This window comes from Topomyia yanbarensis, chromosome 2 (assembly GCF_030247195.1).
Source record: "Topomyia yanbarensis strain Yona2022 chromosome 2, ASM3024719v1, whole genome shotgun sequence".
Classification (NCBI taxonomy): Eukaryota; Metazoa; Arthropoda; class Insecta; order Diptera; family Culicidae; genus Topomyia; species Topomyia yanbarensis.
Window position 1 is genome coordinate 149,440,154 of NC_080671.1, and position 18,755 is coordinate 149,458,908.

Here is an 18,755-nt window from a genome sequence, read left to right on the forward strand (position 1 = left end):
ATATATATATATATATATATATATATATATATATATATATATATATATATATATATATATATGAGTCACGACTGCACGAACTTGATGAGCAACATGACGACGTTGACACACTTGAAACAAACAAAAATAAAATATTTAATTAGCTTAATCAGCGTGAGTTCAATGTTGGCTTCATGCTAACATATTTTGAAATACGGGGTTGTGGGGGGCGGGTGGGTTTTATTAGGGGTAGGATGCGTCGAGAACCACCTAACTTATTTTGGTATACGGGGTGGATGAAGGGAATGCGTGTGTGAGGTTGGTCTGAGAGGAGCAGTGGTGAGAAAGACTGCTTGGTGAGGTGGGGGGGGGGGGGTGGGGGCGTGTGAGAGGAAGGAAGAGGAGGGGTGGATCAGGTGTGCAAAACCCAAACTTGTGCATTTAAGATTTCTTAAACCTTGAAGGTTACAATATTATGTTTAATTACGTTTAAAAGTGGGATTTGATTGTTCGACTATATTAAACTAGTTCAATATGCATTGGGGCTCAACTTTTCACTAAGAAGTAGGGAGGGGAGGGGGTCTAAGGTTGTGATTTCGTATAATTACTAAAAATAGCTATATTTTTATCTGTTAAGTTTTCAATAAAATATAATTTAATGGAATTACAAAAAGAAAGAAAAATAGGTTGATGATTTTCAGAGTGATTGCATAACCTTTCTATATAAGAAAGGCAAAAAAAGAAAACAGACTCAAATTTTTAAAAGGGTGTACAATGATGACGGAGAAAAGAAGAGCATTGAGCTTGTACAGTTTATGGTCAGCAGAGAATCGACGACTTTAACCCTCCGGAAGTCGCGTAAATTGGTTACCGAAAGAGCACCCGCTGGTGCCCTAAGACGGTTCAACTGAAAAAGCTTGGAAAAGCGGCCATCTTGAAAAACGAAAAAAGCAGTTTTTTCTCACAACGTTAGGAAAACCTTCATGAACATGAATCAATTCGGGGTACTCGGGGCATTAGCAGAGTGTTACTGATAGATGTTCATAAAGACTTTTCCAACGGCGTGATAAAAAAACTGTTTTTTTTTTGTTTTCCAAGATGGCCGCTTTTCCAATCCTTCTCAGTTGATCCTTAATGACTGCCTTAAACTACCGCGAGGCATCGGGTGGTCCTCCTCTGACATGTAGGAAATCCTTAGAACTGGGTTAGTCTTTCAGATTGTATTTGATTTCAATTTAGAGTGATGTCAGCATAAGAGTTGACGATCATGTAGATTCGCTCTGGTACGAGTCAGCACCACAAAGTCAGTACAGGGAACTTTGGAGAACGAGAAAAAAGGGGCTACATTTGTATATTGGTTGTTTTTGGGAAGAGGTATATGAGTGACATAAAGGAAAGATCGTGGTGTGATCGTAGCTATTACATGGCGAACCGGAACGTTGGATGATCTTCGTCGGGTCCGGAAGGAATTCAATAACAGAGATCTGGCTCCACACTCGTAGAGACCGCTTTCCACAAGTCTGATACGCCGAAGATGCGCATCAGATCCGGGACACAACACGAATGAAATCCAAACCCACATCCATCCCCTTAAAGCAACGTTTCATCGACACTTTCGGGATAATAGAGATAGGGATGCAACCAACGACCGACGTCCCTATTGCTCTATGAGATCTGTGAACTTTTGAGTGCCCATTGGCGGGATATATAGAAAAATTCGTTGCGGTAGATTGGGCTTTTGTTAGATTTCAGCTTCTAAGACACCCTCCTTAGCTAAGGAATCAGCCTCCTCAATACCCGGAATGGAGTAATGCGAGGGGACCCATATTTAGGTGATCTGGTATGAATTTTTAGATACAGCGTATTTTCCGCAGAAAATATGAGGAGCGCTTTGCAGGTTTTGTCGAGCATGTAGCCTCAATAGAACTAAAGCTGTCCGAAACGATGAAGTAATGATCTGTGGGCATGTACTGAATAGCAGCTAGTTCTGCGACATTGACTGAAGCAGGGTCATTGAGCTTGAGTGAATCGGTAATATTTTCATTGAAGATGCTGAACCCGTCGAGATTTGATCCGTCAGTGTAGAACATTTTATTGCAGTCGACTTTGCGGAATTTATTATAAAAAATATTTGGAATCACTTGCGGGCGTATGTGATCTGGGATTCTTTGAATCTCTTCCTTTATGAATATATCGAAGAATACATTTGAATCAGAAGTATCTAGAAGATGCACAAGGTTGGGATTACATTATGTAGGAAAATTGGTGTTCTATGCCTTGTACACGAAGTACAGGAACATAAATCGGCCCTGAGAATTAAGCTCAACAAGCCTTTCGAAATTTGCAATAACCACCTGGTTTAAGATATCGCATCGATCCATCTTCGACAATATCGTTGTTTGGTACAACCTGATCAGGTCTTGTGAGTGAGCACCCGCCATGTCCCAGTTATTAAAAGGATGAGATCGATCCTTTGTTGACACTTCTGTTTCAGATACCTAATATGACATCTACAGTTACCTGTACAGTCGAACTAGACCCCGAGATATTTAAATGTTAAAACCTGAGCGTTAGTTTTACCTGTCAATAGAAGCTATAGTTGCATCGGCTCACGCTTCCTTGAAAATACGACTAGCTAAGTTTTCTCCGTCGATAATTCAATACCTAGCCCATATAGACAAATTGTCCAAGGTGTCTTACAGTGGTCCTTGCACGTTGACAACTTTGGATGCTATATAAGAGATCTTTCTGTCATCCACATGCTGCCTTAGTTTATAGGAATTGACAAGACATTCGTCAATATCATTCATGTAAAAGTTGTAGATTATCGAGATGGAACAGGATAACTTTTTTTTGGTAAGATCGAATATCTAGCTGTTGAAGTATTCTACGCTTTGAATGGTAATATTTCGGTTGTGCCTACGCTGTGCTGTGTCCCATAGAGTGCTCATCGATGTTTCTTTCTTTAATCCGTCGACGAACCGGCAACAATAACCGCGTTTTTTTGTTTTAATTAAGCTTTTCGTTTTGGCTTCTAATTTCGCGTACTTCCTTGAGTTGTCGCGAGTTCCAATCTTCAAGGATTCTTTAGAAGCGAAAGCTTTCTCCGCGTGCATTTTCGAGCACTCGTTGACCCACTATAGGTTGAAAAACCGTACGCGGATGTTCGCGTCTGGTACACGGATGTTCGCGACCGGTACGCGTTTCGTTTGTGCTTGAATCGCGCTGTCGAGAATCGCGTAGCTCTTCTAATCAGTGCTTCACGTGAGGTCATACGAAACATTTATGGTTTCATGTTGTCTTAAAGTATTATAGAGTGTGATTACGATCGGAAGATTGTCTCTACCGTGGGATCAAAAATAACCTTCCACATGCAATCCAACCGTAGCGATGTTAAGTAGAGATACTAGTCTAACGCGCTTGGGTATGCTGGTGGTGTAGGAATTCATGTCATTTCTTCCTTGTTTAAAACTGTCTTATTGAAGTTGTCACAAAGATCGTGTAGTAGGGTGCCTATATTATAATCATATAAACAACTCCATGCCGAGAGTTGGTATGATTAACTTTGGTGTGGGGAGTCGTTCCGCAATATCAAAAAGCCTGCGGTGGCTAACCTAGGCTCCAGGGGTAATGTAGGTGGAAGCAATGCAAAGATATTATCCCTCGACCGTGACTTGGAAAGCGACAACTTCAATGCCTGGAGTTGAGGGGAGGTTGATTCGGCAGAAGTCGTAGCACTTTTAGATTCTCAAAGTACCCTTCCATAGTGGTCTTCTCGATCCAAGCGGGTATTACTTGAATCGTGATTCAAATAATAACCGCTTGGATCTCTGAAAATTTCTGAAAAGAGCCACGCATCGCATGATGTGTCACATTTTGTATTATTTATTAAAATTTTAAAAGAATTCAATTTTCGGACAACCCCACTGTAGAACAGTAATCAAATCCGTAACCTCGTTCGATGCACAAGCCATCTAAGGATACGATCGCTGCAAGGAGAGGCCATTTCGCAGTCAGCTGCTTCAAAACTATTGGTAGAAATGTTATCAAAAAACTTTTAAGGGGATCAGAGATGCTGAAAGATGTAAGAGAAGTACATCAGTTCAAGAACTATGTTGAGTCTCTGACCGAGCTCAGACATTTGGGGTTTTTAGGCACCCCGGAAGCGGCGAGAACTCCTTGTTTGAATTCAAATTTCCAAGACCAGGAGCTATTTGTTTCGGTTTTGTGGTGGAGCTTCCTCAATCTGTAATAATTGGTAGCCCTTTAAGGGAAACCTTTTGGTCTATACAAGGAAACTATGGTGAGAAAATATTTTTCCTCTTCCTATACCTTCTAGGTACAGCAAAAGATGTCCCTTTTTGGGCATCGTCAAAGTCGTTCTCGTCCTGACCCTTAGGTAGAAGTGCAAAAGAGCTTGTCATGGTCGGTGGTATAGCTCTCTTTAGTATTTCTGCAAAATAGCGCTTAGAGCGTCCTTGAAGCGAACGCTTTAGTGTCTCCGCGCACTGCTTGTATGCGGGGCATGTCAAGAGCTCATGCAAACTCGTCTCACAGTAGGGACACTTTTCAGCATTCCTTCTATAAGAGCGCACTTGCCACAAGGGGTCTTGTTGCAATGGTTGGCTGTATGGCAAAATTGCTTCCATTAAGTGCAATCTACGGTAAAAAAGTGCTGTATATATAGTTTTAGTCTTTCTTGCAACACTTTTCTTCAGTAACGAGAAAGAAGTTCAGAAGTCAAACGCGTGATTGTTAATCCGTTCAATCTTTTTAATACGGTCGACATTTAAGGAATAAAACGTATTTAAATGTAAATCGTGGCTGCCTTCACTATCCCGATATCCGTTATCTATCTGGACTAGCTGAAGTTTCACAGGGAATAAGTAGATAATTATGCTTGGGAGTAGTTAAACATCGTTCAATGTGCAACTCCTGTTGATCAATACCGGTGCCGACCAGGCCCTAACGTAGATCGCGGGAGGAAAGTAAAGGAATGGTTAGTCCGATACTTGCTTTTGCTAGAGGCTGCACTACTGCGCACTCCACAAGTATCACGGGAGGAGGATATTTGTTAGTAAGTATAGAAGTTGGATTCTACTTCTTCTTTACCGACGCCAGGGAGGTGACTTTCACTTCTGGACTAGATATCGATCTATCAACTCATGGACCAGGGACCAACCGGTTTATTTTCCTTTCGAAGGAGACATCACCACAGATTTTTTCACCTCAGAAAAATCTCAATGACCTTGGATGGAATTGAACCCAGGTCAACTGGGTCAGAAGTGGGATTTATAGGCATAAGTTTTCGGTCGAGAGTGACGCGTTCGTGTCGGTCTCGCGAAAATCAAGATGGCTAACGAAGAGCTAATGGCATCTCTCGCGCAGATGTTTGCCAATGCCCCATGATCCTTTATTGAAACAGTAGCTGTGGCATATTCAGATCCCACTAGGGCTGCTGCAGCATATCAAGCCAAACCACCATCGTTCTCAATATCCGAATATCGTTCTTCGGAAAACACCTCCGTTTCGGATTATTTCAGACGATTCGAGCTGGCATTGCAATTGATCAACAGCCCAGCTTTGCAATACGAACATTATGCTCTAGTGCATATGGGTTCAGAGCTAAATAATGTCATAAAGTTATTGGTGAGTTCCCGCGATCCAGAAGACCTCACGTACAATGAACTTCGTACGACGTCAGTTGGCAACTTTTACCATGCCAAAGATAAGTACGAAGTAAGCATCTACTTCCGTGAAATCGTGAGTGGGTGGCTGGAAGTTGATATTATACACTCGCTGGCGACTGCATACAAAAACTACTAACACAATAAATGTGCAATAGCCTTGAGGATAATTAATAACAAAAGTTTTTTAGTTCGTATCTTTGTTTCACTCGAACAAAAGAAAAATCTTGATGCGGCACACACACACAACAGTATATTGATTTCTACCGAGCACGCTGCACTTCACTCGATGCACGTCCGAACGATCCGAGCGACACAATACGAATTGGTAAAAACTTTTGGTCTCGATTTGACGCTAGTTTCGCAAGTTTGCTGCGTCGTGTATCTTAAATCCGATAACCATCTTTACCCACGCAGAACCATAGCAAATCCTTGGCACTACAATCTCGTAGCCGAATATCACTTTCTCTTTCAACCGACTTCGCAGCCGATTCTATAGGGTACTGCGTTACGATCCTACTGACACTGAGGCTGCGTTTACGTAGCGATGTGAATGCATGCATTTGGGATGCAAGCATGTAACGCACATCAGAAATGAAAACTGATTTTTTCTCCAGTGTTTTTCTTGTAGTTCTCGTTTTGTTTTTTCTCGTCCACTACCTGTCAAATTCGCAAAATGTCATCCATATTCGCCAGAATCACCACTCAACAGTGAAAATTTGCTCAAAAAGTTATTAAAAATTTCTGCTGGTTCGATTAAAAATGGAAACTGGTCCAGACGGTAAAGCACAAAAGGTTAATTACTATTTCATCAATTATAAAACCTTTGTGAACGTCGTCAAGTACAAGCTCGATCATATGCGGAAGCGTATGTAAACCAAGGAGCGTGATGCCACTAGTGCAAGTTTCAAGTGTCCTTCCTGCGATTAGACTTTTACCGATCTGGTGGCAGACCAGTTGATCGATTTTGCATCCGGCGAATTTCGCTGTACATATTTTGGCAGTACTGTGGAGAAAGACAGTTCAGCACTACCGAAAAAAGATTCACGCTTACTGTTGGCCAAGTTCAACGAGCAATTACAGCCGCTGTACGATCTGTTAAGACAAGTTGAAGATATCAAACTTGCTCCGGAAATTCTCGAGCCTGAACCGGTTGATATTGACACTATGAGAGGGTATGGATATAGTATTGTTTTTGTTTAGTATTTTCTTCACATTTTTTTTTTGTGTTTTAGTATTGCCAAACCAACCAACAGGATTTCAGATGAGCAATGGTCCGGCGAAGCAACGCGAACCAGTGGATTCGCTGTGGAAGAAACCCGTGTCGATGTTACCATTGGTGATTCAGACGCAGTGGAAACCACAACACATCGGAAAGATCGTCCGGTGTGCATGACGGAATCAACTGTTATTACGAACGATGTGGATGAAAATTCAGTTGAGTCAATTTTAGAGAAAGCTGCATTCACCTCCACACAACCCCCCGTGGTCACTAACTGCACTAGTGTTATTTCTTCCGCACGGAACCGTAAAGATGCCGACGATATTATGTCGGTATCACAACAGCACGAGAAGCAAAGCTCTCACAATGCAACGAATGATGCCATCAAGGGGCTAGGTCTCAACAACGAGCCAAGTATTGACAGTAGTGACGATGAGAAGGATATTGACGATACAGAGATTCCCATTGTTGAAATTATGGATACCGATTCGGATGACGATATGCCAATGATAACGGTGGCGGGTAGACCACAGCCACTGGATTAGATCAATGACACGCTGATAGCGGAAATGACTCCACAGGAGAAAGAAACCTACATGGTGTATCAAGATCATTTCAGTCATATGTATGATAAGATGGAACGACGAAAAGTAAGTGGCATTAAAAAGTTGAATTTTAGAATGCGGCCGTACACACTATTCTGAGAAACTCCTGGAAATGGTACGCATGTTACGTAAGATGTGAACGTATATCCGTGAACTATTTATTGTTATTGTTGGGCTGAAAATTATTTTCAAGTCTCGTACCTGACCCTGATTCCTGCAGGAGATAAGGAAAAACGCAACAGTTCCAAGCTACCGAAGAGATAGTTGTTGATTGCCAAGAGAGATTAAAGCTGCATGTGCATTTAGTTTGATAAATAAACAAAACATTATAGTTTCTCAGTATTTGACATAAACGTAAATAAACACAAAGAATGCAAGCACTCCTAACTACTCGTATTCGTATTTTATTCATATCCGTTCGAATATTTTTATCGCTGCACGGCAGCCAAACTATCACGTTGGTAAGCACTTGGTAGAAAGACGCCTGTTCGACTCCCTCATCCATACGGTGTCGTGATGTTCTTACTTATCGTCCCGGCATTTGGTGATGACCAAAGCAGCTCCTAACCCTTGCAATTTAGACCTTCAATTAGCTGACGTAGCTGGTAATTGTATTATAGTGTTCAACGATTGCCGATTCGACGGCCACCGTGCAGGTCATGGTGCTTAGCAGAAAGCGGCCGATACTGAGCTCGAATCCGGAACGTTCCACAGTGGGAGCAAAGCGGTCCGGTTGACCCGATGTTGGCACATTACTCGATCGAATTCGGCTTTGTAAATCTTAACCTGGGACCCAGATCTTAACCTGCTCCCACATGTGCTCAATGGTATGACCCATCTTGGTGTGACCTGTGAGTTTGTCGGGGAAATACATGCAGTTAATGACGGTTATCGGTCAATGTGGTGCGCAATATCAACCTCAAATTGCGTTTAACGAGACCAGCATAATGCCTCCCTGCTTGCTTCGCCAATGCACAATGCCTCCCGCATTCCTTAACCTTCAAATGTTCAATGTCTCCTTCATTCCTTCACCTTCAAGTGTTTTTACGCACAATCGAATGCCCTTAGTTAAGAAGAAGTATAAATTCACGCACCGACCAAAGCATTAATTTCAACGATCATAATCGTTGAGGAATCGGTATTTAAACAACTTATCATCTACCGAATGCCACTGACGGCCAGTGTAATTATATGATTGATTGCTTATGATTCTAGGGAAACCCAACCATTCCGGGTGACCGAAATCGTTACCTATAAAGTTCAGGTAAGCTTCACCCGAGGCTTCATCACCTACTGAATCAATGGGAAGACTTATCCCGCAATCGATGATCATGTTCGGTTCTGAAGTTACCGACATATGTGGATATTTATCCTTATCCATAGGCCAGTAATTGTTTAATCACCCACCGATGTTTGATAGTGTGATTCAGCATATGCCAGTGACATCGTTTTTTCCATCTAGCAGCGATTGGTCGACATTTCATTGGTTCCCAGTGTTCCGATGCTCATCATTCGTTGTTTTGAGATGTTCGATCCACTTATCTGTAATTGCCATACCCAGAAGGCAGTCGAATCCAACACCACCTTCATCAGTGGGTCGACAAAGCACCACGTCCTATGCAAATGTGATCACATTGGGATTCAATATGTGCAAGAACTCGTTCTCCGTGGCTAAATAAAACAAAGCTTCGATGTCAACATTCAAATTACCGGAGAACCCTTCGTCGATATCACGTGAGTGGTACAATATTGAGTTTTACTCGTCATGCCGCGAGCGAAGGACCTCATATCTGTTCAAACAAAATTTTATTATTTTTCTGTAAAAAGTTGTAAATTTTTCAAAGCAATAACTTACTCTAATTAAAAAAAACAGCTGTCCCATAAAGTGTGTTCGTCTCGAGAACCACCGAGGAAGTAGTACGAATTGGTTCTATCAAACTGGTTCCATCCGTCGTGAGTGTTGTTGATGGCATGTGAATGAGCCACATTCAGCAGCACGAAGAGACTCTGCCCATGTGCTTTATCAACCATATATGTCAACTCCTCTTGTGTGCCATAGTGGCTACTGTCAACGAAGAAACTTGTCATCTGATGGCCAAAACTGGTATAATAGGCATGCTCCATGATGACTATCACCTGAATGGTGTTGTACTTGAGATCTTTGATCCTAGATACAATGTTATCAGCCAAGTTTATATATGTTCCAACACCAAGTTCTTCAGTGGCAATGGCTACGCGGTATTCTTATATACGGAGCACTCGGGGTTTGGCCGGTTTATTATGTTAGATCATATATTTTTCATGAGCTGATGGATGTCATATTCTGCTGCTGATAGTTGACACCCGAAGATCTAGGTGTAGGAACGATATTCTTTACCCATGGCGATAGTCGATCTACTAGCTGACATCTTATAGCACAGATCCCGCCAGCGTTCGGAGGTAGGATTAGCTCCCATTTGCCAAATGGAAGTTGTTTGTACGGAGAGGCTTTCCATTGCCAGTTATCTGCGTAAGCAAAAACACGTTAGAAACTTTTGGAAGCTTTAAAATAAATATACGCACTAAAATCACCGGCGAAGTAAAGCTACTGCGCTGCTGGAGTCCATTCACGAGCCTCTATACTGTTGTTAGGAGCGATATACAATCCACAGTACCTGTAACGTTGAGTGAACTCTTCCATGCCACCTTCCGGTTGCCTTAGTTTAGTCGACCAATTACGAAGTTCTTTATTTCTAAAAATAATACAAATAAACTCAATTATTATCAAAGTCACATTCATTGTTAGGGACGGTATGAGAGAAAAACGTCGCGCGCAGCACCGGCGAGCGTTGTTTTCGTTGCATAATAAAAAGTGAACTGTAAAACGATCAGAAAACAATCATACATAGCCTGATATTTTTTATTGCTCCAACTGGAGGCATGGACGTAGGATGCTAGGACCGAAGGTAGAGATTTCCAGACGCGACCTATTCATTATCGCATGAACATGGGCGTTTGTGGATTTCCGGTTGATACTGCGTTTATAAGTTTATTATTAAACACACCGGAGTGTTTTCATGTTTATGTAACCGCGGGCTTTGGTGTGCGTGGATGATCGCGAAGGTCTTAAGCTTTTTTATGTTAATATACTGAGTGATGAAAGAGAGTGAGATTCCCCATATCACTAGAGTCCCTGGTTGTGCCGCCAAGTACCGTGTTGTATAGTGGATATGCTGCCGCTATACTCATAACTGCCCCATGTGCTATGGGATTCCCTATACACATGGGACAATTATGCGTAGAGCGGCAGTATGAGCGTCGTTTTTTTAATTAGTCCAACTAAAGACATGAACCTAGGCTGCTATGACCGAAGGTACCGATTCATGATCGCGCGAATGGTGGGTTAATGCTTAAGACCGCGTTTGCAAATATATAAGTGCTAAAACGTTTACTTAATTACTGAGCGTTTGTTCGTTCGAAATGAAAGACTGTTACTTCTGTGTGTAAGAGTCAGGGGAAGAAGGGTGGACAACGATGGCAGGGGGAGAACATTATTTCAGTTTCAGGCTTCGGAAAATCAACGGATGGATTACAGAATCAGGACGACCTTCATCAGGAAGAATCATGTACTGGGACGCCGGGTGGTCGTTCTCAAGATGGCAGGGGTTTATCCAGACGATTTCGTAGTGCGGCTCAGATGTTGATCGGCTACATTTCGAGTTGTGCGTGTGATGTTCGTGCTTTAGGTCCCGTGTTTGTTGGCTCATTCGACAGGGATGTTTTGTGTCGCCTTGGAATCGCATCAAACCATCGTGGGTGTATGGTACAGGTGGAAGAGAGCACTTCTGAGAATGATAAGGAAAAAGGGGCAGTTAAAGTTGGATATTGATGGTTTTCACAAAGGTGTATATAAGGGACATAAAGAGGACATCACGGCTTGCCAACACATCTCGAACCGGGACGTTGGGTGGTCTTCCTCGAGCCCGGAGGGTGTCCATAAGCCGAGACCTGGCGGAACTGTACTCGTTGCACGTCCAGACAATGTGCTCGATGTCGTGATAACCGTCGCCACAAGCGCAGATACCACTCTCCACGAGCCCAATACGTCGGAGATGTGCATCCAGCGTGTAATGGTTCGCCATGAGTCGGGACATCACACAAATGAAGTCACGACCCACATCCATCCCCTTGAACCAAGGTTTCGTCGATACCTTAGGGACTATCGAATGTAGCCAACTTCCTAGCACCCCATTGCTCCACGAGGTTTGCCAACTTTCGAGGGTTCTCTGATGGTCTTTTAAAAACGTCACCTTCAATGGCACCCACCTTAGCTAAGGAGTCCGCCTTCTCATTGTCCGGAATGGAGCAATGAGAAGGGACCCACACCAAGGAAATCTGGAAAGATTTGTCAGATAAAGCACTCAGTAGCTCCCGTATTTTCCCCAAAAAATACGAGGAATGCTTTCCATGTTTCGTCGAGCGAATAACGTCAATAGAACTCAGACTATCCGAGACGATGAAGTAATGGTCTGCGGGTAATGTGTCAATGACTCCAAGGGTATACTGAATAGCAGCTAGTTCTGCGGCGTAAACTGAAGCGGGGTCACTGAGTTTGTAGGAGGCGGTGAACTTTTGACTAAAAATACCGAAGCCAGTGGCCCCTTCGAGGTTTGATCCGTCAGTATAAAACATCTTAGAACAGTCGACTTCTCGGAATTTATTATAAAAAATATTTGGAACCACTTGTGGGCGTATGTGGTCCGGAATTCCATTAATCTCATCTTTCATGGATGTGTCGAAGAAAACAGTAGATTCAGAAGTATTTATGAAATGCACACGGTTGGGATTGTGGAAGAAGGATTAATATTTTGCGCTATGTAGTCAAAGTACAGGGACATAAAACGAGTCTGAGAATTGAGCTCAACAAGCCTTTCGAAATTTTCAATCACCAACGGGTTCAAGATATCGCATCGAATGAGCAATCGATATGAGAGTTCCCAAAATCGATTTTTCAGCGGGAGAACGCCCGACAGGACTTCGAGACTCATCGTATGGGTCGACTGCATGCACCCTAAGGCGATACGCAAACAACGATACTGAATTCTTTCGAGTTTGATGAAATGTATGTTCGCGGTGCATCGAAAGCAGAAGCATCCGTATTCCAGTACCGACAGTATCGTTGTTTGACGCCACCACGTTCCGGTTATTGTAGTTGATCCTTTGTTGGCATTTCTGTTTCAGATACCGAATATGGCATCCCCAAGTACCTTTCGAGTCGAACCAGACCCCTAGATATTTTACTGTGAAGACCTGAGCTATAGTTTGACCTATTAATAGAAGCTGTAGTTGTGCTGGTTCATGCTTCCTAGAAAATACAACTAGCTCCGTTTTCTCCGTGGAGAATTCGATACCCTGCTTAATAGCCCAAGCAGACAAATTGTCCAAGGTATTCTGTAATGGTCCTTATAGATCGACAGCTTTGGGTCCCGTAACAGACACCACGCCATCGTCTGCAAGTTGCCGTGCAGGAATTGTCGAGACATTCATCAATGTCGTTGACGTAGAAATTGTATAACAGGGGGCTTAGACATGAGCCCTGGGGAAGGCCCATGTAGCTAAATCGTGATGTCGATAAGTCACCATGCGACAACAAGTTTAGTAAAAAGTTGTTTAAAGTCGCTGAAAGACCATGCTGGTGCAGCTTCTCTGAAAGAATGTTGATAGAAACTGAATCAAAAGCCCCCTTTATATCTAGGAACACTGATGCCATCTGCTCTTTACTAGCATAGGCCATTTGAATTTCGGTTGAGAGCAACGCAAGACAATCGTTCGTCCCTTTGCCTTTGCGAAAGCCAAATTGTGTATCTGACAGTAAGCCATTTGCTTCGACCCAATTGTCGAGGCGGGATAGGATCATTTTCTCGAACAACTTCCGGATACAAGATAGCATTGCGATCGGTCGATACGAATTGTGGTCGGAGGCTGGTTTTCCTGGTTTTTGGATGCCTCCAATCGTGTGGGACCATGTTAGCCTCAAGAAACTTATTAAACAAGTTCAACAAGCGTCTCTTGGCAGAGTCTGGCAAGTTGAATTTGATTCTGTCTGGCCCTGGAGCTTTATTGTTACACGACAAGAGAGCAAGTGAGAACTCCACCATCGAAAAAGGTGTTTCGTTCGCATTATCGTGACGGGACGCGGCGCGGTAGATCTTCTGTGCCGGGGCGGAATCCGGACAAACCTTCTTGGCGAAATCGAATATCCAACGGTTTGAATATTCCACGCTCTCATTAGTACTGCTTCGGTTTCGCATACGTCGGGCTGTTCCCCAAATAGTGCTCATCGATGTTTCTCTCGTTAATCCGTCGACGAACCGGCGCCAATAACCGCGTTTTTTGGCTTTCATCAAACTCTTCATTCGCTTGTCTAACGTCGCGTACTGTCGAAAACTAGCGGGTAACCCGTCGTTCCGGAAGGTCTTAAACGCGGCGGCCTTCTCTGCGTACACGTCTGAGCACTCTTTATCCCACCTGGGATTGGGAAAACGTTTTTGTATGTTCGCGCCGGGTACTGGCTTAGTCTGAGCTTGATTCGCGCTGTCGAGAATCAAGCCAGCCAAAAAGCTGTACTCTTCCTCCGGAGGAAGTTCTTGAGTTGAGTGGGGATTGGCTTTCAGGGGAATGGCATACAACCTTTAGAACTATGTTGCTTTCCAAATATTTGATTGATTATCTTTACAGCTTGTCTTTGTTCGCTGATCATGTTAACGATTATAAATCAATAAAATTACATATGCGTGAGAATTAGGCATATGTAATTTTATTTGAAATCATTATCAATCAATCAAAGGTCCAGAGAACAGTTTCTGCTAAAAAGAAAGCGAAATCAAAGAATGTCGTAATTTAATTTAAAATTAATAACATTCCAAGCTTATGCTACGAAAAATTTAAATTTTAATCCATTTCATTGTATTCATTGTATTTGAATCAAAGAAATTCTAAAATTATTTCGATTGATTTGCTCTTGTTCAAAAGAAAGCTAAATCACATAGAAATTTTTAATACTAAGTGCAATACACCAAATTCTTTTTTTGCACGGGGGATGCGTTCCGTGCAAAAAAAACCGTGTTGTTTCGAGAAGCCGTGTAAAAAAATCCGTGATAATTCGAGAAACCGTTCAAAAAAAATCCGTGCTATTTTGAGAAACCGTGTAAAAAAATCCGTGCTATTTTGAGAAACCTTGTAAAAAAATCTGATTTTTTTTATTAGCAGCTAGGTATTTGGTGATGGTATTTAACAATGAATACTGTTGCACATTTTAAATGCACAAGGGGGCTGTCAATGTGCCCAGTAGAAATTTTTTAATTTTTCGAGGAGGTTTTTTTTAGAAAAATGTAAGTTTTTTTATTCGTTAAAAGAAGTTATTGTCCGTTGAAAAGCAATAGTTAAAATGGTAAAATGTTTCAAATATTTAGTTTGTTAACTTTTTGTAGATTACACTGTGCTACAGCGATTTTAACTTTTTTAAATGAACTAGTATAGCAAATGCGATACAAAGTAATGTACACACGAAATTTTGAAGCAAAAAAACATTTTTTGGGACCTTTGCCACAACAAAATTAGCTACGTTGTCATTTTCAGCCGATTTTCGGTTTTGTAACATTTTTCGAACGAAGAAAACTAGACCTTTCGAACAGTATGCGGTCATATACAGTTTGGTAAAAAACATTGTTCGATTCTGGGACAACAATATCAAAATTGTCATTTTTTGCGATTTTTTTATGTAAATTTCATGAAAAGTAAAAAAAATTATTTTGATGCAAAAACTCTCTTGCGCAATTGAAATGTCAGAAATTGTCAATTTTCAACGGCCTATTGATTGGCTTTTACTTAATTAAATACTCTTTCCTGAAAAGAGGCAGCATTTGCCATTTTGCAATGTTGACAGACCCCTTCCAAAACTGCACTTTGATTAAAAATTCTTTCCTGAAAAGCTGAAAAATTCGCTATTTTACACTTAGCGAATCTAGTTTTTTTAACCGTTGTGTGTCCGACGCGGTACCCGGGTACCTTTTTAAGTTACAATTGATTAAATTCCTATGTTTTATCCATAGCTGGAAATTGAAACTTTGTGACATCTTAGAACTTCACTAAGTCAAGCTTTTGGGTTAATAATATTGTTCATATAGTAAGGGTGGGTGTGAGGAGGGGCTCCTGAATTTTTTTACTACGTAACAGGCCGACGTGGGTACCCGGGTACCCACAAAACTAAAATGCCCGTAACTAAGGTAATATCCAGCCGATTTCGATACTTTTGGCCGTTTTGGATTCAGGAACTCATCCACTTTTGGATTTAATAAAAATGAATCGGGTCACTTCATTTGGTTCCCGGGAATCCGGGTTTCCGGAAGCAGGTTCCAGTGCTGGGGTACTATTTGCGAACATCAATGGAATACTAGCAATATGGGTATCAAAATTCTTGGAATTGCATCAGTAGGCTGTATCTCGTGGTTTTGGAACCATTTGGTGATTTGACCCCGGAACGGACATTCCGGAGCAGGTTCCCGTGGGGCCGTGAGTGGCCATTCCATTCCAATTCCATTTTTCAAATTGCCATAGGGTCCCATAACAATAAAAAACAGACTTCCGAGACAATTTGAAGAGTTTTGATACTCATATTGCTAGTACATTATTAAAATTTACAAATCATATCCTAGTACTGGAACATTACTCCGGAAAATCCGGATTACCAAAAACCAGATCCATTATTCCGGTTCTATTGTACAGAATCAAAAAGTGAACGAGTTCCTGAATCCAAAATATCTAAAAGTGTCCAAATCGGTTAAAGGAAGCCATAGTTATGAGCATTTCAATTTGTGGGTACCCGGGTACCCTCGTTGGCCTGTTAAAGGTGTTTTTTGTTGGACACATAACTGTTAACAACTGCAACCTGTGCCTTGGTGGATATCGGTCCGTCCCGCGAGGCAAACTTTGCAAAATCGTACGAAATGGCGACTATCTGCAAATTAAACCCCGGACAGGATGACGATAAAGTTTTGTGCATGTGTGTCTCAAAAAGTGTGATGTCCTCTAATTTGTCTACTTCTAAAAAATATTCTCTTGCCAGTGCGTTTGAGTCGTCTATATCTATACTAAACCAATTTAGAATTAGAACCGCCTTTTGTCTTGTTCCTATTCTTTTCTTTCGTCTCCTAGGTCTGAAGCGGATCAATCGACTATTAATAAATATGATAAAAGATGCCAGCAGTATTCGCAAATACTTTATTCACTACAACTGTGCTATATTTCTTCTCGATCTTATAACAGAATTTGAAAATCTCTGTTCTAAATAGTCGATATTGGTAGTTGTTATGATGTACAATACATTAGGAAAATATGCTAGAGTAGTGACAATACTTTTCAGTTCCACAGATACAATCTCCCTTTATTGGATACTTCATAGTTATTCGCATCTGCTCTCGGAGACCACCAATCCTCCAAACGACTCAATCTGCTCGAACCGAATGCACATTTCAACCACTGAGCATTCAACTCGAACATATCACACCGAGGAAGCGATTTGTTTTTTCCAAGAACCAAAGCTCGAGTAAAACAATCAATATTCTTGTAGGTGCCAGTCCTGCACATCTTCTTGGAACCAGCTAACATATCCAAGCTCGACAGCTAGCAGAAGTCACATATATCTCCACCCAAGCGAAGTGATCAATTCACTTGTAAGTAGGACCACTCATCCACAAACCAGTCATGAACACATCCGTACCAACGAGACTGGATCATGCCAGACGAAGGCCGCAGATCCAGCACCAACTCGTCCCATCTCAGTAAAAAATAGACCTGTGCCTGTCCCTAACTCTTTGAAAGCTCTATTTAATCAGAGATCACTAATTGGTTGATAAAAAGAAACATCAGTCGTTATCTACTCAGACCAAACAATACGTATTGCGTATCCCTGCATATTAAAATCCCCGCTATCAGTTTCTAGCTTATCAAACTGAACACGCAACTACTTTGTGTAGTGGCACTACCCGGTTGAACTTGGCCATATACCAATTGCTCCATTGCCAATGCGATGTGATATATGAACCGGAATATTATTTGATAATATCTAAAAAGCATACAAACCTATAAAAACCATTGTCCAACATTATTGATTTTCAACTACCATAACTTCAATTTTGAATAACAACTCATTTCCTAAAATTGAACAATACGCGATTTTTACACATTCCACAGATCATCCCCATTTGCATTGTAAATATCCAATGCCATTTATTTTCTGCTGCCGTTACTAAATGCCTATTAAAAATATTTTTTTGCACGGTTTCTCGAAATAACACGGATTTTTTTTTGCACGGTTTCTCGAAATAGCACGGATTTTTTTGCACGGTTTCTCAAAATAACACGGATTTTTTTGCACGGTTTCTCGAAATAGCACGGATTTTTTTTGTACGTTTTTTTTCATCAAATCAAATCATTAAACTGGTATATCGAAATGAGTATTTTATACATAAAAATCGCGTTATTTTGCAAAACCGTGCAAAAAAGTGCGTGTAAAAACAGAATCCAGTGTATAAAATAACTGAAGGCATTTTCAATGCATTCCCAGCCAACATTTTGATTCACTTTAATAAGTTACAATTTGATTAACTGAACTCTTAAACGATATAAATTGATTGTATAAAATGCACAGATCCCTTCTATGTGAACAAAAGTGGAGGCCATATACGTACAACAAATCGGTATAGTAGAACTATGTAATTTACGACGAATTTTGATCTCATCAGAAGCATTATACAATCATCTAGCTTATCTGTTTATATGTGATCAAACTTACAATCACACATGAACGTTTATGTAACTTAAGGTGCCCAATGTGGTAACAAGGGGTATTTTTTTTAAAAATAACATGAAAATAAAAAAAAAATCAGGATGAAATTTCTATAATTCTGTTATAAGACATAGTTACGCCCACACTGGTCGATATGTTTTTCATGGGTGAGTTTGGAGTTACTAGAACATCAATTATAAAATTACCTGCTACGATTTACTTCCACAGTTTCGAACCTGAGATCTTCGTATTCCCAGCATAGCCGCTATGTACTCACCTATTTATACACTGTCAAGCAACGATTATATTTGATCATTTTTATCGCTTTGTGATTACGATCTAAAAATACCATAATCCAACCTAAATATGGCCCTCCAATGATACCTTCTATACCTGTCAAATCAAAACCTACATTCTTTACTCAAGCCATTTTTATT

The 18,755-nt window shown here is 41.2% G+C and overlaps 2 protein-coding genes and 1 pseudogene across 2 annotated transcripts in view; 1 reads left to right on the forward strand and 2 right to left on the reverse strand.

Annotated features, from left to right (window-relative positions):
- LOC131681709 (receptor-type tyrosine-protein phosphatase mu) overlaps positions 1-18,755 on the reverse strand; it is a 366,805-nt gene that overhangs the window by 240,918 nt on the left and 107,132 nt on the right. The window lies entirely within an intron of this gene.
- On the forward strand, positions 6,314-7,889 carry LOC131681712 (uncharacterized). Its single transcript, XM_058962682.1, has 2 exons — positions 6,314-6,841; positions 6,902-7,889. Exons 1-2 carry the CDS (start codon positions 6,834-6,836, stop codon positions 7,431-7,433), a joined length of 540 nt encoding a protein of 179 aa, XP_058818665.1. The 5' UTR covers positions 6,314-6,833; the 3' UTR covers positions 7,434-7,889.
- On the reverse strand, positions 8,179-10,495 carry LOC131681711 (1,4-alpha-glucan-branching enzyme-like; annotated as a pseudogene).